The sequence below is a fragment of the Manis javanica genome, chromosome 1 (assembly GCF_040802235.1).
Source record: "Manis javanica isolate MJ-LG chromosome 1, MJ_LKY, whole genome shotgun sequence".
In the NCBI taxonomy this organism is placed as follows: domain Eukaryota; kingdom Metazoa; phylum Chordata; class Mammalia; order Pholidota; family Manidae; genus Manis; species Manis javanica.
In genome coordinates, this window is record NC_133156.1 from 182835965 (window position 1) to 182860220 (window position 24256).

At 34.7% G+C, this 24256-nt stretch overlaps 1 protein-coding gene across 7 annotated transcripts in view; it reads right to left on the reverse strand.

The window, feature by feature from the left end:
* The window catches only part of ZNF638 (zinc finger protein 638), a 136662-nt gene that overhangs the window by 51383 nt on the left and 61023 nt on the right, over positions 1-24256 (reverse strand). For 6 of the 7 annotated variants that reach the window (XM_073211658.1, XM_017668639.3, XM_073211656.1 and 3 more), the window contains exons 2-6: positions 14208-15723; positions 9757-9818; positions 3813-3851; positions 2786-3078; positions 1385-1662 (exon numbers count right to left, since the gene is read on the reverse strand). In XM_073211658.1, coding sequence (XP_073067759.1) covers positions 1385-1662; positions 2786-3078; positions 3813-3851; positions 9757-9818; positions 14208-15723 — 2188 coding nt within the window. The remainder of the gene's footprint in view (positions 1-1384; positions 1663-2785; positions 3079-3812; positions 3852-9756; positions 9819-14207; positions 15724-24256) is intronic. The other variant, XM_073211663.1, reaches the window with a different exon arrangement.

Sequence of the window (24256 nt, forward strand, 5' to 3'; positions counted from 1 at the left end):
AAATTAAACCATGAAGTACTGTAATAATAATCCCTAATAGAATTTCTTATACCATTAATCTCAGTCTTTTAAACAATCTTGTCTAAAGATTTTAGCACAATAAAAAATATTTTTTTTAATACTAAAGAAAAGTGTTAAGAAATATGTTTTATATTTTACTACTCAAATCTTAAAAGTGGTCAGAATTTATAGATCACCAATCACAGAGGCTCTTTTCTGTTTGGAAGAATTTATAAAAAAACAGACCTATGTATGGAACGGTCCAAAACTATTAAAGCTTTTTATAGGAATGTGCATAGCCTATCACACTAGTGAAGCTGAATTACAGTTTTGTTCACTGTGTTCTAATAACTGAAAATGGTATCTAGATAGGTATACTATATTAAAAAGATTCATATGTGACACATGTAATTTGAAGACACTGTAATATCAAATTTACACCAAATGTTAAAACTGAATTTAAAAAAACTTTCAAAATGTTCCACTGCCACCATCTAGAAATCTTGAAACAAAATGAAAGAATGATACAGATTAATTTGGCCTCTTCAAAATATTCCCTGTACTCAACATTTCTTCCCATTGCTCTTCAAAAGTCTGTAATTACATGTTATTTTAAGTTTATCCTTCTAGCTGTAAGCTCTTTGGGTCAGGGGATCGTAGCTGTTGAAAGTATTTAGACAATGATAAGAGCAATGTATTCTAAATACTTGAAGACTTGCTAATATTACAATGCACTAAACACTTGACAATCTGGCCTATTAGGAGTTACTGATAGTCTAAAGATGAGTAAATACATTATTTATTATAGTAGTAATTTAATTGATACGTACCATAAAACAATGCCTCAGTATTGTGACTAGCAATACTGTAATTTGCAGTATTATAACTTTAAATGTACACCAATAAATTCATACCCAGAAAACAGACTATGCTACACTGGATAACAGAGTATTTGAATTCTGAACTGTACTGCAAAAGTATCACACAGATTAGAAATGATTCATTTTCAGTAGAGACTCACTCTTGTGGCTTACTAAAAAAGATCACAAAAAATCATTAATGTTGCTGGTGATTACATTCACTTCTCCAATCAGACAGCAAAACCCATCACAAAAATCTTGCTTGTATAGCTAGCCAAAAACACACCATCAAATGTTCACACTTCTGATAATCTAATGTCAAACCTCTAGGACTTGTGAGCTAAAAGATTTTCAATTATTATTGGACTTTCTTATAGGAGAAAAAAATAGAATACTCCATATCAACATAATCTAATAAGTCACAAACTTTTGGAAATATGAAAACAGTTCAGACAACTTTATTTTCTCTTTGTCATAACCAATGTATGCACACACTTGCAGTAATGAGTTAAAGAACTACTGACCTTATGCTGAAGAGAAACAGCTTTATCAGACACCAGTTTACATTCTATTAAGGTATCATCTTCAAGATTCTTTGATTTGTAACGAGTAGAATGTCCTCCTAAATTTGAATCACTCTTTGTCAAGGTTGTAGGTTTAACTGATGGTTTTGATCCACTGGCAGTTTTAGGCTTTTGTGCTGGTGAGTGTCCTGTATCAATTGCTTCAAGATGCTTCTGTTTATTGAATTCTGACCCATGCCCAGAACGTTGTATTACATCTTCAAATGCTTTTTTTCTGTCTAGTAAAAAAGAAAACAAATAGAACTTCAGTTGAAAAGAACCTAGAGTAGGACTATCTCGTCACATCATTAAAAAAAGAATAATCCTTTAACTGCCCAGATAGTTATCACACAGAGTTGATGTGAGTTCAAACAGGGAGCAAATACACACAAAAAAAATTCTTAGTCTTTAATTCTTCATTCAAAAGACTTTTACACGAAGGTCCTTTAATTCAGTGAGCTTCTCTTACATTACTGGTCTTCCAACTTTTGGTTTCAGTATCTCTTTCTTAAAAATTGAAAACTCCAAAGGGCTTTTGTTTGTGTTAAATTTATCATTATTTATATGAGAAATTAAAATAGAATTTTAAAAATATTAACTCATAAACTATGTTCACATAAATTATATGTTTTTATGAAGAACTTTAATTCACAAAACAGAGTAGTTCAATGAGTAGTACTGTTGTACACTTCCCTACTTTAATGTTAAGCTTAAAACAAGACACCTGAATAGTCATATCTGCTTCTGCATTGAAAATGCATTATTTGACACAAAATATTTACATATTTTGGTTGAAATATACAAAGAAAATTCATCTTCACAAAGACATGTAGCTGGAAAGAGGAAGGCATCATAGACCACTGAGAATATCTTAAGAGAAAAAACATGCAAAAGCTATTTCTAGAAAGGTCACTGAACCAATATTAAGGTATAGGTTGAAAATACGAAAATTTCAGAAATGTTTTACATTCATGGAAGACAAATCTTATATAATGATAATCAATTATAAAGGCAAACTATGTATATCCTTGGTATGTCCTGTGTATGTCCTTGTTTTTTTAATTTTTGGTTGGACAGATGGGTTACATGAAGTTCTGACACATTCCTCTGACAGTTAAGAAAGGGAAAAAGAATGGACTACACTAAGACATGGGTCAGATTTCATATAGAATTCTAAAATTCAATAAAGTACTTCATTTCTTCAAAAACGGCTGAGGCAAATAGCTCAAAATGTCAACTTTTGTTAATCTTAACAGTAGTACCTAAGTCATCATTTCAAACTTATTAGAAATACAAAAATAACAAAATTCAAATAAAATTAGTCAAAATAAGTAGACTTATCATTCATGACCATAACAGTACCTGATGATCTCACTGATCTCTTCATTGTCCTTTCAGGGCTAACTGATCGATAGCATTTTGGACTACCCCTAAATGGATTTCTCATTCGATATGGTGAACGGGACCTGGATCTGAATCTAGAAGTCGAACGATGGCAAATTCTTGGACTTCTACTTCTTGGCCTATGTATGTAACGCACTGGGCTTCGAGATCGATGGAATCTGTGACTGGAGCTTGACCTCCTAGAACGTCTAGGACTGAAGGAATGAGAACGTCTTCGTGGAGTTTCATTTTCTTTTCTATTGCCCTCATTTCTATAAAGTATGGGGGGAAAAAATCAGGATTCAGCAATTTAATGTAAATTTATCTTAAACTGTTCTTAAAACCAGACCTCATTAACTAATACCAAACTCTGATCCCATGTGCTTACTTAAAACGAAAACCTGTTTTGTTATGATGCAACCTAGCCTTGTAGATAAATAAGAAACAATCAGAACAAATGATCATCTCTCTAACTGCTTGGATCTCTGTTTTGTTAATTTACCAAAGAATACCATAATCAATTTCCTGGGCTTTTCCTGGACCATTATTACATTCAATTATGTTTAGAAAGTATTAAGTTATATAAAGAATCTAGGAAACATTTATATAAATGAATGTTTTCAACAACTTTTTCCAAAAGATCATGCATCTACAAATATTTGATTGCTGTACTTGTATATATACACAGTGAATAGGGACCCCACAGAGGATAAAAAGCTTAATAATACCATTCCCAGCTTTCAAGGCATTTACAATCTATAATCCCACAAACATAAGACAATAAAAAGTATAAAATATTTTAGAAAAAAAAGTTCAGAGGGGAGCTTTCACATTTAAACTGGGTAATTAAAAATGATTCACAGAGGTTGTTTACATTTGTCTGCTGTTTAAAAGTAAAAATGGTCAAATCAAAACTCAATTCAACACAATACCTTTAAAAAGTTACTTATTTACTTTTCAAAGAAAATAAACTTTCAGTAATACCCCTATTAAAAAAAATAATTACCTTCTTGATGGGAGGATCTCAGGATTCCAATCAGGATACCTGTTTTAAGAATAAACAATATTAATGAACAGTTAAAACAAGACTCTAAGGCTCAACCGATCTTTCCCTACAATATAGCAGAAGGACTATTCAAAACTTAAGTTTACACAGTTATTCATTAGCATACTAAATTATGAAAATTTTCTTGAAAGTAAAATATTTTCAGTGTCTAAGTCAAAAAATAATCAAAGTATTATGGTAGTAAGCAATTCATGGAAAAGATAAAAAATACCCCATACTCTAAAGGCCTTAAAATTTATTTAAGTAAAAAAGCAATACACATATAAGTGTTAAGAGGTATAAGACACAAGATTAGGTAGGGGTTGAAAGAGGGAAGATAGTTCACACACTTTGCAGAACTCCAGGGGAGACCAACCTACAGAATATGACACGAACAGTGCCCCTTACATCATATCAAGTGGTCATCGGAGAGATATCTACTGGGAGGAAGTGAGGGAGCATTCACAAAAAGGTTGCTTTTCAGGTAGCCCTTAAAAAAAAGGCTATCAACAGACATGGATCAGGTTAGGTTTCATGTAGTGGCAGACATAAAAGAAGGATCTGAGGCAAAACATGTGTTCTGTTCCAGAAACCAGTCTCGCTACAGCATGGAAATGATAGGAATTATCAGAGGGGTAAGCCTGGAAAAGTAGCTCAGAGACTAATCATGAAGGCCCCTGAATCAGGTAAAGGAGGCTGTACATAAGTAAAAGCAATGGGGAATCAGTAAACACTTCCGTAGTGAAGAGAACATTGGAATGTTTCAGCGGAACTGGAAATAAAGATCTGGAATTAAGGGAAATGACAAGGGCTGAGATCTTTAGAAATCAGGCATGCAGGAGCCATAGCTATAGTTCTAAGAATGAGTGAGACTAACACAGAATGAAGTTTTTAGAAAACTGAGGGCTGAGGACAGAATCTTATATACACCCACTCTTAAAGAGTAAAGCAGAAAACTATAAACCAATGGAAGAGATAAAGGGTAATCACATAAAGTAAAAGTAGGAGGAAGAGTAACATCATAGAAGCCTAAGAAAAAGACATCTTCATTCTCAACTTTTCTAGAGAATCTGGACTCTAAAGGTTAATTGAAATAGTGATTAAATTAAAACATCAAATTACTAATATTCAGGAATACAGTTTCAATAACTGAGAGAGGAGCCAGGTTAGGAAATGTAGGCAGCAGACTCTTGTCAACAAGTCACCTGGCAGGCAAATAAAATCAGGTCAAAACCTTAGTAAAGGTAAAATGGTTTTTATTTGCTGCTCTTCATTTCAAGACACTTGGAGCAGATTAACTCAATAGCAATAGTTAATTCCCTTTTCCTTGCCTGCCTCTACTACAAAGGCTAAAAAGAAATACATATTTGTTTTCCCACCCTCCTTAGAAGACAGTCAGTGATAGGTTCTAACCAATAAGACAGAGGCACAAAACCAATGGCAGACTTCTTCCTGCTTCTTGTCCCCACCTTCCTGCTTTGAGAGCAGGTATGATGCCTGGAACACCTTATAAACTGTAAGGTGACAAACCATGAAGACAAAAAAAGTTATCTTTAATCCAATGATCCATCACCTAGAAACAAGTGTCAAAACATGGGTGATTTTGTTTCATTTACTCCTACATTTTAAAAAAATCTTGTTACTCTGTACCATCTAAGATAAATTTCTCCTGTTCTGGTATAGTGTTTAAGAACAAAATCTTTGGAATCAAACAAAGCAGGATCTTTGTAGGTACTGCTACTTAATGGCCATTGTTCTGAAAGCCAGTCACTTAATATGAGTAAATCTTAGTTTTCTCATATGTACTATGCTGGAAATACAGATTGACAACATGTACAAATTATTAAATTTTCAAGGTTCTCCAGTTTATGGATTCACAAAAGCTTGAGGATTATTATTCAAGAATGGTAGTAATGTTTTAGATGTCCATTAGGTTGACTGTTAGAATAAATATTCTTGTCTCTGATGTCAAGGGCAGAAAAGTAAAGCAAGTAGAGTTTGGACTGCCTAGTTAGTTTAAAATGTGTTTCAGAAGCATGATACTCCTTACATGGGCAGTATAATATAATGGCTAAGAACAAGAACCTAAGTAATTGACATTATCTGTGTCTCAAAATGATGCAGTAAGTACATACATCGCCTTTAGTTCTGTGACAAAAATGTTCAACCTCAATTTAGTAATGAGGAAACAAAAAGAGAAGTATAGAATGTGGTACATTCTACAAGACAATTTTCCTGGATATTTTAAAAGAAGTCAACATCATTAAAACATCTTCCTCCAAAAACAAGAAAGTGTGGAGTGGGGCTGTTCTAAATTCAGAGACTGTAATGCATAAATCTTGACTGAATCCTGGGTTGAGGTGCAGGTCTGGGTAGGCAGGGTTAGTTATAAAAGGCATTTTAGAAACAAGTGGGAAAACCTGAACTTGGCTTATGTATTAGAAGGTATTATGAAATTGTTGTTAATCTTAAATGTGTTATATTGTGGTTATAATATTCCAAATAACCATTCCAAAATAATTCCCTTATTCTTCAGAGATAGATGTTGAAATGAGAAGTGATATGTCACAATGTTTGTAAGTTATTTCCAAATAGTTCAAAAGAGTGTATGCATAAAGATAAAATAGATGTGGCAACTGTTAGTAAATGGTGAATAAACATGAAGAATAGATGAATGTCTACTATCCCTTCAACTTTTTGGCAGCTTAGCAATTTTTCAAAACAAAATGTTGAGTGGGAAAAAAGGAGCAAAGATTCTATGAGCTAACAGACTAGTTCTGCCAATTATTTGCTCTACAATAGTAGGAGAGTTGTCTATGCCTTAGTTTCCTCACTGGTAAAATCAAGAATAATCATTATACATATGTCTCACAGGGTTGCTTTGAAGATTACGTAAGTAATGTAAAGCACTTAAATAATGCCCTGAACACAATAACCATATGGCTATTATTATTATTATTATTTTATTAAGGTATCATTGATATACACTCTTATGAAGGTTTCACAAGAAAAACAATCTGGTTACTACATTCACCCATATTACTGAGTCCCCCCACCTTACCCCATTGCAGTCACTGTCCATCAGTGTAGTTAGATGTCAGAGAGTCATTACTTGTCTTTGTGCTACACTGCCTTGCCCATGATTCCCCCCACACCATGTGTACCCTCCCTCCCCATCCACCCTCCTCCACTCTTCTCCTTTAGTAACCACTAGTCCCTTCTTGGAGTCTGTGACTCTGCTGCAGTTTTGTTCCTTCAGTTTTGCTTTGTTGTTATACTCCACAAATGAGGGAAATGATTTGGTATTTGTCTTTCTCTGCCTGACTTATTTCACTGAGCATAATACCCTCTATTTCCATCCATGTTGTTGCAAATGGTAGGATTTCTTTCTTTCTTATGGCAGTATAGTATTCCACTGTGTATATGTACCACATCTTTATCCATTCATCTACTGATGGATACTTAGGTTGCTTCCATATCTTAGCTATTGTAAATAGTGCTGCGATAAACATAGGGGTGCATCATATGTCTTTTTGAATCTGAAAATTTGTTTTCTTTGGGTAAATTCCTAGGAGTGGAATTCCTAGGCCAAATGGTATTTCTATTTTTAGTTTTTTGAGGAACCTCCATATTGCTTTCTACAATGATTGAACTAGTTTACATTCCTACCAGCAGAAGGAGGGTTCCCCTTTCTCTGCATCCTCGCCAACATTTGTTGTTCCTAGTCTTTTTGATGTTGGCCATCCTATGACTATTATTATTTTTAATACTAAATCTCTGAAGCACTGTGTCTTTCCTTAAATAAACCAACTACTCTTTTATCATAATCTAGGAAGATCTAACAAAGACAAAGGGAAAGAAGAGATAATAAGCCTTAAGAAAAGGATTAGGCACCTAAATATACATCAGTAGAGGAATAACTAAATAGGCTAAGGTACAAAAAACAAAATGGAACAGAATGCAGCTTAAAAAAACAAAGAATGGAGTAGCATGTATTTTATCATGTAAGGATCCCAAGCACCTAAGCAAATCTAATTAACTGTTAAATTTTTTTTTGTAGTGGAGAGAAAGCCCTTAAGGAATTAATGAAAAGCACACAACTTGAAAATGGTAAAAATGTAGGATACAGTAATAAAGTGGCAGACATGGAAAACAAATACCTTAAAACCAGGGTCCTATGCATGAAAAAATAGGCTTATATACACAGAAGGCTTTAATAGGTATACCTGCTATTTGCTCTAGTAAATTAATGGCAATGCATGTAGCTAGATAATGCCTACCTATAACTCACTCCCACCTAAATCCTTCACCTTCATAAGAAGTAGACATCCCACTGGGTATCTGGAGGAAAATTGGTGGCTTAGGAGAGATTTTCCATTTATAGTGGCAATAAGGCCTATCCTATTCAGGTAACAAATTATCTCTGCATGATTACCTATGTTTGTCTGTACAGTACTTATATAGGGAAGCAACTCCAATCTCTAGTCTTACCCTAAGATTCAGGTAGGGCTTACGTCATCACAGCACCAAGAGTAGCCACATGACACCAACCGAGGTACAGTACCCTATTCCCACAACCATTACAATTGGCTTATAGATAAACAACCAAAAGTGGACCAAAAGAGTCAAACCATGGACTTCAGCGGGAGTTATGAGTTATGGGTTTTTTTTCATGTTTGTTTTTAAACTCCCGGAGTGCTAGCTATGCAGACCACTTAAGTCCAAAACACTGGGAGTCATTCTGCTTTGTGGAGAAAGTATGCCTAGGATTTTAGGAGGCCAAAGCAGAGGGAACAGCCAAGAAATGAAAATATTTCTTAAACTTTGATTTTTATTCAAGCATCCAATTCAGCTGTTCCTGAAACTAGAACCACTCCCTAAATGTCCCAGTTAAATGACCTAATAAATTCCCTTAGTTTAAAAACTACTTTGAGTTAGGTTCATCACTTACAACCAGAAGAGTACTAAATAATCTCACAAAACGTTGATCATGTTTTCATAAAGAACAAAATGAAAAACCAAAACAGATGCCACAAAACCATTTGCCCAACATGTAACTATCACCAGTCTGGTGACGAGGAACTTGACACACAAGATCAGCATTTTTAATGCTGCTGAGGGAATGCAATTTAATCTCTTCTTACTACAAGGGATATAAAAGAATACTGTTAAAATCACACTTTTCACCTTCACAGGTGCCCTATGTTAAAGAAGCACAAGATGGAAGAACTGAAGAACCAATGTTGTGGAACCAATACAGCTAGCTTGCTAATCTCCTACTAAGGGTTTTCTCTGAAAGTAGGGTCTAAACCAGAGGAAAGCTTTAGACCTGAAACTAAACACTGATGTTTGGTTTGGATGACTTTTAGTTATTTATCCTTTGGGAAAGGTAGAGGGAGATAGGAGAAGGAAAGACTATCTGAACTGATATAGATAAACTGTCCCAAAGTAGGTGCCAGCAAGGAATGAACCAATGGTTTAAAAGTCTACCACCTACCGGGATTAAATTAGGAAAAGAGACAGAAGAAAGAATCATACTGAATTTTCTCCTTCTGGAAAAACATTAAATATATTTCTACAGAATTAGTATTATACAAATAGCCTTTATAAAATATTTTTTCTCACTGGAAAGGAAGTACAGCAGAGAGACAAGTAGTGATTCCATAGCATCTTATAATACTGATGGACAGTGACTGTAATGGGCTATGTGGTGGGGACTTAATAGGTAGTAACCACAATATTGCTCATGTGAAACCTGAATATAAGATTGTATATCAATGAAAACTTAATTTAAAAAAAAGAAAAAAATTTTCTCTGAAGTAGCACACTAAAGGTATTAAATACTCATACATGAACATTAACTATTTTATAACTTTGCTACCTATAAAAAAGAAATTGTTCTTACTGTTGACGTAACTGTCGGCAGCTATCAATATGAGTAGATGTATTTTGATGCTGAATCCAATCCTATTGTAAAAAGAGAAAAGTGCTGAAATTAGAATATTATTCCTCATGTTGACCAATGAAACTAGGCTTTTAAAAGTGACACAGCATACTTTGTTTTTTCAAAAGTTAAACAAATCTAGTTATAAATAGCATTTGGCTATTCAATAAAATTTTCACAAACATAAACAAAAGACCTCCAAACAAAGGTACTTAATACCATACCTCACTGATGCCATTTTAAAACATTTTAGCATAGAAAACACTTAAAAAATTATACCCATGGATACTCATTTTGAAATATATATTTAACCTTGGAAAAAAAAACATGGATCAAAAATAACTCATCTCAAAAAAACACTCAAGAGAACACCAAAATCTCCATAAATAAAATGGTATGTGAAATGGCATCCTCAAAATACAGTCTCAATGACTTATACCTCTAAAATTCAAGCTAACAAACACTACCAAAAAATCCTCTTAGGCCAGTACCATTCCAAACAAGGTACTCACTACATTGACAAAGGATCAGATTAGTAAAAATATGAAATCTGCTGCTGATCAAATCTAACTTATTTTCAGGATTTAAGGGAAAGTAACACCATTTCAAAGACACAATATCCCTTACATATACAGAGCTTTACAATGAACAAAATGCTTTCTTATACATTCATTTACAAATCTGCCCTAAAATTACATTCTATACCCATAGATAGCTCCTGGAAGATACATCTGCTATTTTTTTAAAAAAGGCAATACAGTTTTCAAAGATACAGCCCCCCACGTGAAATAATCAGTTAAAAGCAACGTGTATATTACTCAATGTTTTATTGTTTCTCTAGCATTTGGACAGGCATAAAAACTTACTGAACAGTTCTGTTTTTCAAAACATTCTTTGAGGAAAATGTTATTCATTTCCATTTCAAAAACATTTAGTTATTCAAAATGAACTAGAAATTTCCAGTTAAAACCACAGTTGACACTAATTTTGGTATCTGCCTTATCAAGAATCATCTGAAATTTAAGTGCATTTTACTTGAAATACTCAGCAACAAGTTATGACAAACCCTAAACTATCATTAAGCCATGGAACTGACTGTGGATTATAAAAAATGTTTGCATATCCTGCTCAGTGATACAAATAGAAGGCTAGAAGAGACTGTTAGAGTCTCTTGTACTGCTAAACCCATGTCTTTAGACAATTACCCAGACATTGCTTACATTCAAACAGACATACTGGCAAGTAGTGTGTTGGGCATGATTTATTTGGACCATAAAGTTTTATTTGAATGAGTTGCCAACATTTAAAAATCCAGAGATTTTACCCCCAAATCCAGATTTCCAGCTTATCTTGAAAAAATAAGATGTTAATACTAGACATATATTTTATACAGCAACCATTAGCTGATGCTTATGCCTGCCCTCTTTAAGGCATACTCTCTCCAGTTCTACACACATGTACATATACACACCCATTATCTATTGTCATTTAACAGGTCCACTTCACTCACTGACATTACTTGCCTTAAGCTCAGTAAATATACCTATGTCACCCCAATTCTAGACTCTATAGTAACTAAGTAAGGGTCCAAAAACAGTACTGCCTCTCCTGAAAATAAGAAATAATTACCTATTAAGCAGGAGATGGTACAAGGACTGTAAACTTAAAGTGAGGCCAGAATCAAACTGAAAATACCTACCCATGTCAGAGTTTATCCTCCAACTACCTCAAAAATCTCTTATGTTTGTCAGTACTTTCTTGGATAATTTTAGTCAAAGACATAGCTTCTAGACCAAGGACAACTTCTCTTAATGTCTGAATCCCAATTCAGAAAAGAAATACATTTCATATTCTGTTGTTGTCTTATGCAGGCTATAGTTTAAAAGATTCAGAGGTGGGGAACATACTGTCAGATATTACCTAAAAAAATTCTGCAACTGGTAAATTACATTTATTGGGTACATATTTATAATGTCATATATATGTACACACATACAAGGCAGCAAGCCATATCATGGAAACAAGACAGGTAGTTTGTACCACCTTAGCCCATGTCCACAAATCCCTTGAGATGGCGAATGATCACTAAGTGATTTCTGTTGTGCTGGTCTGATTGTTAAAAGTGTGTGTGTGTGTGTGTGTCTGAGATGGCAATCAATCTCTGTGAATGCTAATGATCACTAAGTGATTTCTTACCATATTAACTCACTTTCACCATCTTGCACTTGAGTAACTAGTTAAAAGGGTGTGTGTGTGTGTGTGTGTGTGTGTGTGTGTGTGTGTTTGAGATGGCAATCAATCTCTGTGAATGCTAATGATCACTAAGTGATTTCTTACCATATTAACTCAGACTTTCACCATCTTTCACTTGAGTAACTAGGGAAGCTATATTAAATTCCTATCCTCTCTCTTCTTATTTTTATTCACCCCACACGTCAGCCAGATTTCTCTCCCGAAAATACACTTTCAACATGTCACTTCATGTTATCCAGAACCTTAATTAGCTTCCTCATGCCTCTCACCTCAAGTCTAAACTCTTCAGGCTAGCTGTTGCAGGTCCTTGTACTTGTTCCTATCTGAAATGTCATCACTCCTCCCCCATGTATATTCAAAGCTTACTCATCATTCAAGACCCATCTCCAACCTACCCCATCATGTCTTCCCTCCCAGGTCATTCTAGTCCAGGTTAATAGAGTTTGTCACTGATATCCAATTAGTCTTATCAAACTATGTAAGTCTTTTGATGTCAGAAAGTATATTTATACTTCTTTTTAATTACATACTGCTAAATGCTCAATAGGTGTTGATGAACTGGTAAGGCTGGCATGAATTAAGCCTGAAGTCAAAATAGAAATACTAAATATCTCTCACCTATAGCATAGCCCAACAAGTTAAATACAGGTCACCAAACCATGTGCTACCTTCTGGTTTTTTCAATTTCTTAGTTGCATAATTTTTCTCTTCAATGAAGACTAAACTGTTTAAGAACATATAAATTTTATATAGCTTTTCATTTCTACCCTAGCACCTACTATAGTCCTGTACAAAACTGGTAGTCAGTAAATGCCTACTGAATAAATGGATACCTTTTCTATTCTACAGAATAAAAATTTAAACTTTAAGTTAAGATATTTTTCTTGGATTCATCATAACTAACTGAAGTTCAAAATAAATGAAATACAGAGAGGATTAACACTCAATTTATTTTATTATTTATGCCAGTACTACTTCCAGATTACAACTAAGTGCTATGAATTATTCTGAGATTTTTGAAGACTCATCTATTCCCTTTGATAGGGTTAAGACTAAATCTGGCCAAAATGAGAAAGGAATGTTGCTTTCCTTTGCTGGAGTTAAAAAAAACATCAGCTCTAGGTATTGGATTTTGTTGGCTAAAACCTGGTGGGTGGGTAATAGACAATAAAAGGGCAGCACTGAAAGGAGAAAAAACAAGAGACTAGAATAAACATCTATAGATTTTTAAGCCTATTCAAAGGATGCAACCAGTGATATGGCCTTGAATCAAAACAAACCTTGTTCCTATGGAAGTACATTCCTTCCTAATCATTTATAATATAAATCTATAAATCACATTAGTAAAGAGAAGGAGTGGTTTCCAACAACATGTAATAAAACATTCTGGGAAATTCCTACTCAAATCTACCAATGATTACTACCAAGCACTATATTCTACATTACTCTTCAGTACCTCTATAAAATACTTCCTTCTAACAACACTAACTATCCAAGTACCTAAGACTTCTTTATTTTTTTAAAAATTTTTCTTCTAAATTTCTATGATTTTACCCTTTATTCTCTGAGCCCATAGTTGGTCCCAAAATAATTCATCTTCACTCAATTTTGCTATGGATTAAGTTATTTTATAAACTCCTCAAAAAAACACTAAAAATCCTAGTCCAGATAGTCAGAAAATATTTAAATTGACATTAGCTGTCTTTCAGTGTAAGATAGGTAAATATATGCAAGGCTACAATATGCAATATATGCAGGGCTACTGTCCCTTAAAAGCGTGTAGTACAAATGTTTTATTCCAACTTTTTATATTTTTATACTAACAGGTTCTCTTATTTAAAGGCGACTGATGTGACAATTGTCTTATAATTTACATAGTTTGTTGTATAAATTTGATGTTGCATAAATTTTCTGGGATAATAAATCAAAAGTTCAAATCAAATGGACAAACCACACGGTGTGCCCAGTCCCCAGAATACAGAAAGTCTAACACTCAACTCAGTACTTAGGCCAGCGCTACTTAGATTACAACTAAGTGTTGATGTTGCAATCAAAATTAATTTCTGCATTTCTTTATTGCCTAGTTAACACCATCTGAGAATTTAAAGGGAAACTTGAGCGCTGAGTATCATTATACAGTGATCTTTAAAAACACTCACCTTCAAATGACTACATTCTACGTTACATAGAGAACACAAATGTGGAAATATTCTTGGAGAAGCTGCATAATAATCATTCATCATAGAAGGAGTTGGAAGTCTCTTCATCTTTTGAGCATCAGCATGTGAAAACTTTGGTAGCCATGATGCTTTCACAATTCCAAAGGGAGACTGAATGGGAATATCAGCCTCTGACTGGTAATTCTTTTTACTTCCTCCTGATCCATGTACATTGGAAGAATTCACCACAGGTTCACGTGGGATCCGCTCTTGCTGGCTTACAGACGAAATTAATTCCGATGAAAAAGGTTGCTGACTCATAGACGGAGGAATGAGAGACTGATTCATTGTCTGGTTAACAGTTTGGCTAATGGCCTGGCTGACAGATTTTACAGGTTCAAGGACTGACTGTCCTCCTGAAATGTGTAAGCCTGACATCTTGGTTCCACTCTCAACTGGAAAAAAGGACTGATTATTGGAGGACTCACTGGGGAAGTCCATCGGTCGAAACACATCTTCAACAGGAAACATAGAATTACATATCACATTTGGAGTGGGAACAGATCCAGAAATGCTCTGGTGTGACCGAAATTCATTCTTAACCTCATCAGTTGGAATTTCAGGATCATATATGCGTACTTCAAGTGGATCTTCTGTGTAACCGTATTTGCTTGCATGCCCATAATCAATCACATTACTTGAAACTGCCTCACTACCAAGCATTTCTTTATTTCTGCTCTGAGAAGGTAAAATAGGTAATCGGCGCCCCATTTTTCGCATTCTTATATCCCTTAAAATTAATGGCATATTTTCAGGAGTTAGCTGTTCATCAGGATAGCGACTGAGTTCTTCTAAATCTTCATTAGATAATCCAAAACTTGCTAAGATACTTGAGGCACTCTCTTTTGTATAGCGGCTCTGCACTTTAGGATTCTGCACTGTAACCTGTGTTACAGAACTCTGTTTTACTCCAACTGATGCAGACATATGAGGCTCATCATCCCACCGGCTACCATGAAGCTTCCCCTTCTTTTGTTGTGCTTCATGAAAATCCAATTTTTCTTTGGTCAATCTTGGGTCAGTTCGGTGTTGAGTTACCTGAACATTCATTCTCTGTGGTCCCATGTTCTGATAAGACTCATGGCCAGCAAATCTGTATGGAATTCCACGGGCTCTCCCTGCTGGGTAAAATCTTGGAAGACCCATAGATCCAGGCCTCATAAATGGTCCTGGAGGCCTCATCCCAGAAGGGTTAGGTGCTCGTGGCCTCTGAAGTGGAAAGTTTCCTCGAGGATTAAACCTGGGTCTCGACATGGCTATTTTCAAGAAAGCCTGATTTAATAAAGTATAAGGTGGTGTTGAACTATGTGAGGCAACGGCATTCAGCTGCTGAAGCGCCAACTGAGTCTTAATCTGAGCAAAGTGCAAAGGAGATGGGCCCAACAGAAGTGGGTTTGCAATGCCCAGGTTCAAGGAATTCACAAGTGGTGCGAAATTTTCCAAGAATAACACAAAGCTGAAAGTTAAAACACAAATATTAGATCATTTTAACTCAAACTACTTCATGAAGTGGGTTCTACAGCCAGTGTAAAACATTCTGAAACAAAGCCACGAAAGCATTCTGCATTTCATATACTTTTAGAAGTAGTGTTTATGAGAATTTTAAACTTTCCCCAAAACTTTCTCTTCTTCTTTCCCAAATTCAGAACACAAACCCCAAACCGCAAGCCAGTTTATGTAATACTGCAGTGCACTGAGTGCTGTCCTAGGTGCTGAGTGGTAATTACCATTTCTTTTAAATAATCTTGGAAAACACTGGGGATTTAACTTTAATACTGGGAAAAAAAGATGGAAGGCATTAAAATATTTAGAAATGCACATACACCTAATATATACGTTATTAGATGTAAAAACAACAAAAATTGGAAGTGCAGGCATAAAACATTACAAGACCCATTTCTCTAAGATAGTCTTCCTTGGAATCACATCCAGTAAATTCCATATGGCAATTAGACTATGCTTACATTTATTGTTAAACAGTTGTTTCCTTTAAGATGAACCCTTGTTACCAGTAACTTTGGACTACAGAGTCTGGCAAAAGAGTGTGCAGTGGCATAGAATTGATTATAAAAACACAATAGAACAAAGCCAAATATAAAACAAAATCTCTTAGATTCCCTTCATAGTGAGAGTATAGACAAATACATATGGGTAATAAAAATGAATAACTATATTGTCATGTGCCAGTGACTGTTCTAAGTGTTTTACATGGATTGACTCAATTCTCACAACCTCAAGATGTGTATAGTTTTAAAGAGAACAAACACTAAAGGACAGAGAAGTAACTTAGATAATAAGTGGCCAGGCCAAGATTTGGCAAGACAATTTGGCCTCATCCTTGCTCTTAACCACTAGATATGAGCAAGAATACCTTGCAGTTCCTAGGCTTTGTATTAGTTAAAACTGGTTGTGGGGACTCTCTTGTCCCCTCCTGGTGTGAGTCAGGAGCTCTGTCCTCTCACTGTATCTCTAAAGAAAAGCCTCTCACTTGTTCTCCTATTAAAAAACAAAAAAAAAAACAAAACAAAAAACTGGTTGCTACCTAGGCCATCATTGTACAGTGTAACTCATTCTAACCCAATTCTGAGAGAAATAGTACTTTAGCCATCTTTCAGGACCAAGGTCAGCAGCCACAGAACTTGCCTTCCCTCGCCCAGTTTACAACAAAGGAACAGACTATGCACATCCATTTTACCAGGTCTCTACGTTTTTATAGCCTGATAGAAATGCAGGGTGGGAAACAAAGTCTTGAGGCATCTACGCCTCATATGGAAATCCACACTATGGATACTGTTTGATTATCACTACTTTCAGGTTCAAGCTACCATTTCATCCATAATTCTATGATATACTTTCTTCTTTATTTGCATATATTTAGTGAAATGTTAATTTGGCTGAGAAATGGGCTTTATCTGGTTAACATTCTCCCAACCACCTTGCATGATGCCACCACATTTAACCTTTACAAAAGGACACTTTTGCCACATGACTCCTCTGTTAAAAAAATCCAAGAGTATTCTCATCCTCTTACTTGGCCTTATGTTTAAGGTCCAAGCAATCTAGCCAATCTCTACCTTTCTAATTTTATCAGACACTCATTCCAGATAGGCTTCTGCTCCTATTCTTCTCTACCTCCTCCCATTCCTTCCAACCAAAACAAATGAACAAAACAACCTTGCCCTGGACCTGACTTACTTGATTTTACTCATCCTTCAAGGTCAGCTTCCATTATACCTTTCATAACCACCAAAGCCTAGAGAGTCTTACAACACTTTCTTACTGTTTTTACCATTTTGGGAGTCATACCTTTTACTATCTTGTTTTTGTGTTCATATGTGTTGTCTTTTTCAACAATCTAGTATCAATTAAAAGTATATGTTCACTGTATTATCCTGTAAGTGTATACCTCTCCACTCATGCTCAAAATACCCTCAAACATTTGTTAAGCTATCTGAATGCTCACATCCAAAGACCTATTAACATACATAGATTATTTTCAAATTAGAATGAAATACAAAATACAACAAAAATTACATAGGCTTCTGATTCACTGGATACAAGCAGCAGACATAAGTTTACTGAACAATGATATCCAAATTCTCTGTAAATAATGTCCACTTCCAACAAACCCCAGGTCTTTTTAAGCAATCTTAGTATATGAAACTATGTCCACCTTCTATAAAATGAAAATACTTTCAAAAACAACTTTGTCTTTACCCAGTCATTAAGAACAATCACTGCTTATGCAAGCAGTATGTCTTCTATTGTTTTGCATCATTTTCCTTAATTTGTAAAGATTCCTCTCACAACTTCAAAAGTACAAACTCCTCCAAAAAATTGTTTCTCCCCCATTATAAAACCGAAAGAAATAGCTCTCAATCAGTCACTAATTGCCACATGGAATTATCAACAAATATCAATTGGAGGTATACAGATTTTAAGTTCTTTAAAGGCAAAAACCTATCTGTGTATTTCCTAATGTGCCTAGCACTGCCTTTTAAGTATACATTTACAGAATGCAAGAGAGTAGCCCTTCAAAAACTGTATTCTACAGAAACTGGTGTCCTGTAAAATTGTAGGTCTTCTATATAGGAATTCCCTGGTCAAGAAAGTCTGAAACACATGCATTAGCTAACCTTCTTAGAGGGACACAAGCCTATTGCATTATTAAAGGCTCTGAGATGCCTTGCTGTTTATAACAAACCTTTTTTCATTTTGTACTTTCCAAACTTGAGTTTTTCTTCATGCATATACCTGGGGTAGCATTTGAAATATTTAGAAATTGGTAAACCAAAAGCAATGAACAATCAGAACAGTAATGTGCCTTGTAATGTGCAGGCAAGATCCTGTGAGCCCCTTCTTCCACCCCCTCTTAAGCTTTTAGTTCCTGTAGCACAGTGACGAGGGGCAGTCCTCAGGGAGGGACTAGAAGAGTCAGGGAAGTGGACATCACCCTTGGGGCAACAGTTACTAATCAGGGAAGAATTATTTCCATATTTTAACAATTGGCCTATTTGTACCACTGTGTAGTCAATGAATATCAGTCCTGAAAAGACATCAGTCTTTCACAGGACAGTCTGGAATATATATGAAGTGAAGAACTAAAAGGCCTTTTCCTAATTAAGGAATTTCAACTTTCAATAAGCAGAGGTTGAGCATTTTCACATTGTTTTTAGGAGCCTGGGAAAAAATAAAACAAAAAAATGGGACCTCTATGGTTAGTCCCATTGTGAAATCTAATGTAATGAAGTCAAGAGCCAAACAGATCTCTCTCCCTTCTCTCTTCCTAAGATAAGTTAGAGGCCTATTCAGTTACAGTTATTTATTAAGCATTCTGACTCCATGACTTGCTAGCTTGAGGTAAGAAAGCTTCTCTTGACATGCATACCCTGGAAAATCCATCATAATCAAGTATCACTCTTTCCGTAGGTCTCTTCCATAAACCTTTCTGAGAACAAGTTCCTTTAATCCTTGTGAACTTTAACACTTCTCCTAACTTTTATCCCAAGACTCCTTCTGAATTTCAGGCTTTTAAGTCTAGCATGTTTTATTTATTTTAGTTTGTATTTAATAACATTTCCAGATAGTAATCTACTAATTTAAAATCATCAGACACATTTGTATGCTACCAATATAATTTCTAATCCTGGCAGAGAAACTTCTGCAAAAGTAATTCATCAAAACATCACCATTAAATTCATTTACTTTACACGTGTTCAGCTGTCTCAAGTTCTATTCCCACTACAATGGTGTGAATTTTAAATCAGAAGCATAAAACACAATGTTAGACATCGCTAACATTGTGACAAACACATTTTTAAAAACATAATGAAAAGTCTGCCTACAATCCATATGCCAAGTAACATATCTTCAATGGTTTACAAATTTTTTTCAAATGTTATTTTCTTTGTGAATGAAATTTAAGTATATTCATATTTCATTTACACAATTTCATTTTTATTTTAAAAGTATAAGCACATTTTTAATCATTTAGGAAAGTTACTGTTTAATCTTCTTAGAACTATCATTCATATTTTCACTCCAAATAAAATGGTTAAACTAAAAAGATGCTGGTGATTATATTTCAGGCTTTCTTTTTATAAGGTATTATAAACTTCCCTTTTGCAATTATGTAAGTTTCAAGCCTTATTTCTTTGAACCTAACTTAAGGACAGGCAAGACCCACCACCATCAACATCCTTTTCTTTGTCTCTTAAATTTTCTTTCTCTTGCTTAAACAGCAGCCCTATCAATGATGCCACAGGGTAAAACTACTTAATGCAAATGCTAACAACCTAACAGAAGCACAGGAATTTTTGGTCTTCCCAATAGACTCATAGGAATATTCCAAAATCAAGTATCAGGTCATTCAGGGTATCTAAAAAAAAACGGAGAAACTATCTTCTCAGCAATAAATATGTCAGAGAGTAACCTCAAATCTAGCTAATGTTCTTTCATTTAATTGACAAATACTTGACATTTCTGTTCTAGGTAACGAAGCAGTAAGGTTATTAAGCCAGAACTGATCCCTTCTTTCACAGAGCTAACATTCTAGCTTTTAAAATAGAGCTAACATCTCATAGAAGACAAAATAATAAAATATAGCTGGAAATCTCCTGGAAGTTTCCATTTTCATGCCTCTATAATTAAGAGGGTTTGCAGAGACTGGAAACTGGCTGAATAAACTATGATATATTCATTAATTCACAGCTTTAAAAAGGAATGGTATTATATATCTACATCCCTGGTAGAATATCACCAAAGGATAAGAACTAGTGGATTAAAAAAAACCCTTGAGGTTGTTTTCATTTTTTAAATTAGCATATGGACCAAAAAATAAAGTGCTGATTGAAGATGAAATGCCCATACAATAGTATTACACATGTAAATATGTAAACAGTGTTACCATCACATATGTCCCAAGTCATGGTTTTAACCCAAAAATAGGAAATGTAAAAGTGTCCTGGGTACTACAAATCTGCTATTAGAAGAAAACCAAGGGGTTACCACCAAAGGCATTCACTGACTCAAGAATAATTTTTAAATCTGTTAATATCACATAATTTTTAATCAAAGTAACAAATGATAGCCACAACTCAAAACAAATGCTTGATACAGTATACATAATCTTTATGATCCATAACCATTAAACAATATACCATTTTTTGGATAACTAAGCTCTGGCCATAAAGGAGGTTTGTTCACTTGGAGGAATTTATGGATAATCAACTTATGAATCATTAAATTAACCTAGAAAAATCTGAGTTATTATTAACTCCTTTGAAAACAACTGCAATTAAATATTAACCCTCTAAGATAATTTATTCCTGATTGTGTAACACATGCTTGTTATAGAAAACAATTAAAAGTAGTAAATTCTTACCAATAAAACCATCACTTAGACTGAATATTTGGATATAATTTCTTCTGTTTTCTTTATGTGCATGCATGCAATGATGGAAAGGGGAGGAGGATACACCAACCTTTATTGTATTAAATTAGAACTATACTACTTTAACATTTTCCTATGTTTAATACTCTTTGAAAACAGGATATATAATTGTCATAAAACATTCTGAATCTCGAAATTATTTTGACAAGTAACAGTTAAAAACTCTTTTCTATGTCCTTTTAAGAACTGATAAAACATGCCACTCTGAAACAAAGAAATATTCAATGAAATGTCAACCATAAAATCTATTATAGAAGCATCGAGAAGAAACTCAGTTCTTAAAGCAGTCATGAAGAAATGGCTTGAAGGATTAACAAGATATTGCCTTTACATCCCATGAGTTATTTCTGAGATGTCCACTATCATGGGCAATCAAAAACTGCCTGTCATTTTGATGCAGTCTTTCAGAAAGGAGGAAATCATTAATTTCCTTCACAGATACTGATTAAGAAATATGAAATCTAAAAACCTAAAAGCACCATCAAAAATTAGCCAGAGCACAATGGCTCCATTAAATTCGTAGTAAGATTTTGATATAATATATATATACATATATAAAACCCCACACTTGAACTCTATAGCACTTCATGGTTTATAAAGCACTCTAATGTTCATGATCTTATTTGAGCTTCAAATTAAGGGGAATCCTGTGGGCAAGGGAATCCCAGTTTACAGATTAAGCCTTAGAACTAAATAGCAAGATCACACCTAGAACCTTTCAGTCCTCAGTGTTCTATCCATGCTGTATTCTAGATATCACAGAATTCAAACTTATTTTACAGCCTTTTATTCTAATTATAAAAATAAGTAATTCATGTTCACCACCACCACCCTCCAAAAGAAAGTCACCCTCAAGTCATGGAGAAAAAAAAAGTTTTCTACACTCATACCACAAAGGGAAACTACCATTAACATTAGTTTTCTAGGAATATACCCCCAAACCTCATCTGGTACTGCTTTGTTAGAGTTACTTATTTGTCTCAAGATATATAAATCCACTTTTCACACCTAAGAATGTAGATATTACGCTGGCCAGTTAGTACAAGAGTATATGTCATTTTATGCTTTCCTCTGTTTAACTAGCACCCAATCTGCTAATCTCTTCTAGTATATACACAGCACCTCTCAGCCAACTCTTCTAACATTAGTTTTGTCCCCTCATGTCTCACAAAAGATACGAAAATCATAATTCTGAAGATGCCACAAGTATGACTAGAGAGTTATAACTGGATATTAAAATGTCAAAATGTGGTATAGGTATCTCAAGGCAATTATCAACAGAAAGAAAAAATGAACATTAGAAACATTTAGTATCATGAAGGTCACCACGAACTTCACTGCTACCTGAAAAGATTGGTAAACATAATTTCAGATTTGAAAAATAATAAAAGATCAACTTGCTAAATGCATATGCCAGGAACAGTTAGTGATGAGAACCATGAATTAACAACCCCATGTAACTATGATTTAACAGTTATTATTCCCAGGAAAACAACTCGTTAATAAATGGCATGTTAGTATAACTAGATATACTTTTTTTTAGGATCACATGTACTGCATACATAAATAAACCTCTAGAGACAACACTGTATTCATAGTAAATGATGTCTCCCTGAGATGTGCATCAGTGGGCCGGCCACCTTGCCCTCAACAAATATAACGCAAGTCCAAGAGGAACTACTTTATCCAAGTTGGAATAAAGAAATCTGTCCTAGAATTTTTTTTAAAACTAGAAATGAGAGAAGTGGTAGATACTGAGAAAACTCAAATGTGGTTGACAGTGTATTTATTGGCTTAGTGAGAAAGCACTGAAACAAAATAAAGCCAGTTTGACAGAGGTAGTAAGCAAAACCAAGAGGTAAATGCAAAACTCAACATATTCACTACCCAGTTCCACTTGCTCCTGAGACCTAATTGCATCCTTGTCCTCCCTGCCATTTGACTGTTCACTTCTTTCATGAACTGTATGAGCCAGAAAATGTTCCTACCTGCCTAAAATACATTTTCAAAATCTTCAATCAAGCATCCCTAAACTATCTGGCCAAATGTCTTAAAATGGCAAACACCTTAAAGTCTTTACAAAGTACAAAAGAACAAATGTACTGTAACTTTTTACATAAATAAGGGAAATAAGAAAACACATTAACTCGGGCAAGGGAAACAAAAATAAAAAATGAACAAATGGGACTACATCATGCTAAAATGCTTCTGTTCAGCAAAGGACACCATCAGCAGAACAAAAAGGCATCCTACAGTATGAGAAAATATATTTGTAAATGACATATCCAACAAGGGGTTAACAACCAAAATATATAAATAATTCACATGCCTCAACACCCAAAAAGCAAATAACCCTATTAAAAAATGGGTGGAGGATATGAACAGACACTTCTCCAAAGAAGAAATTCAGATGGCCAACAGGCCCATGAAAAGATGCTCCACATTGCTAATTATCAGGGAAATGCAAATTAAAACCACAATGAGATATCACCTCATACCAACCAGTTCAGATGGCCAACATCCAAAAGACTAGGAATAACAAATGCTGGCAAGGATGTTGAGAAAGGGGAACCCTCCTATACTGCTGGTGGGAATGTAAACTAGTTCAACCATTGTGGAAAGCAGTATGGAGGTTCCTCAAAAAACTCAAATTAGAAATACTATTTGACCCAGGAATTCCACTCCTAGGAATTTACCCAAATAATACAAGTTCTCAGTTTGAAAAAGACATATGCACACCTACGTTTATTGCAGCACTATTTACAATAGCCAAGAAATGGAAGCAACCTAAGTGTCCATCAGTAGATGAATGGATAAAGAAGATGTGGTACATATACACCATGGAATAGTATTCAGCCAAAGAAGAAAACAAATCCTACCATTTGCAACAACATGGATGGAGCTAGAGGATATTATGCTCAGTGAAATAAGCCAGGCGAAGAAGGACAAGTATCAAATGATTTCACTCACCTGTGGAGTATAAGAAAAAGCAAAAACTGAAGGAACAAAACAGCAGCAGACTCACAGAACCCAAGAA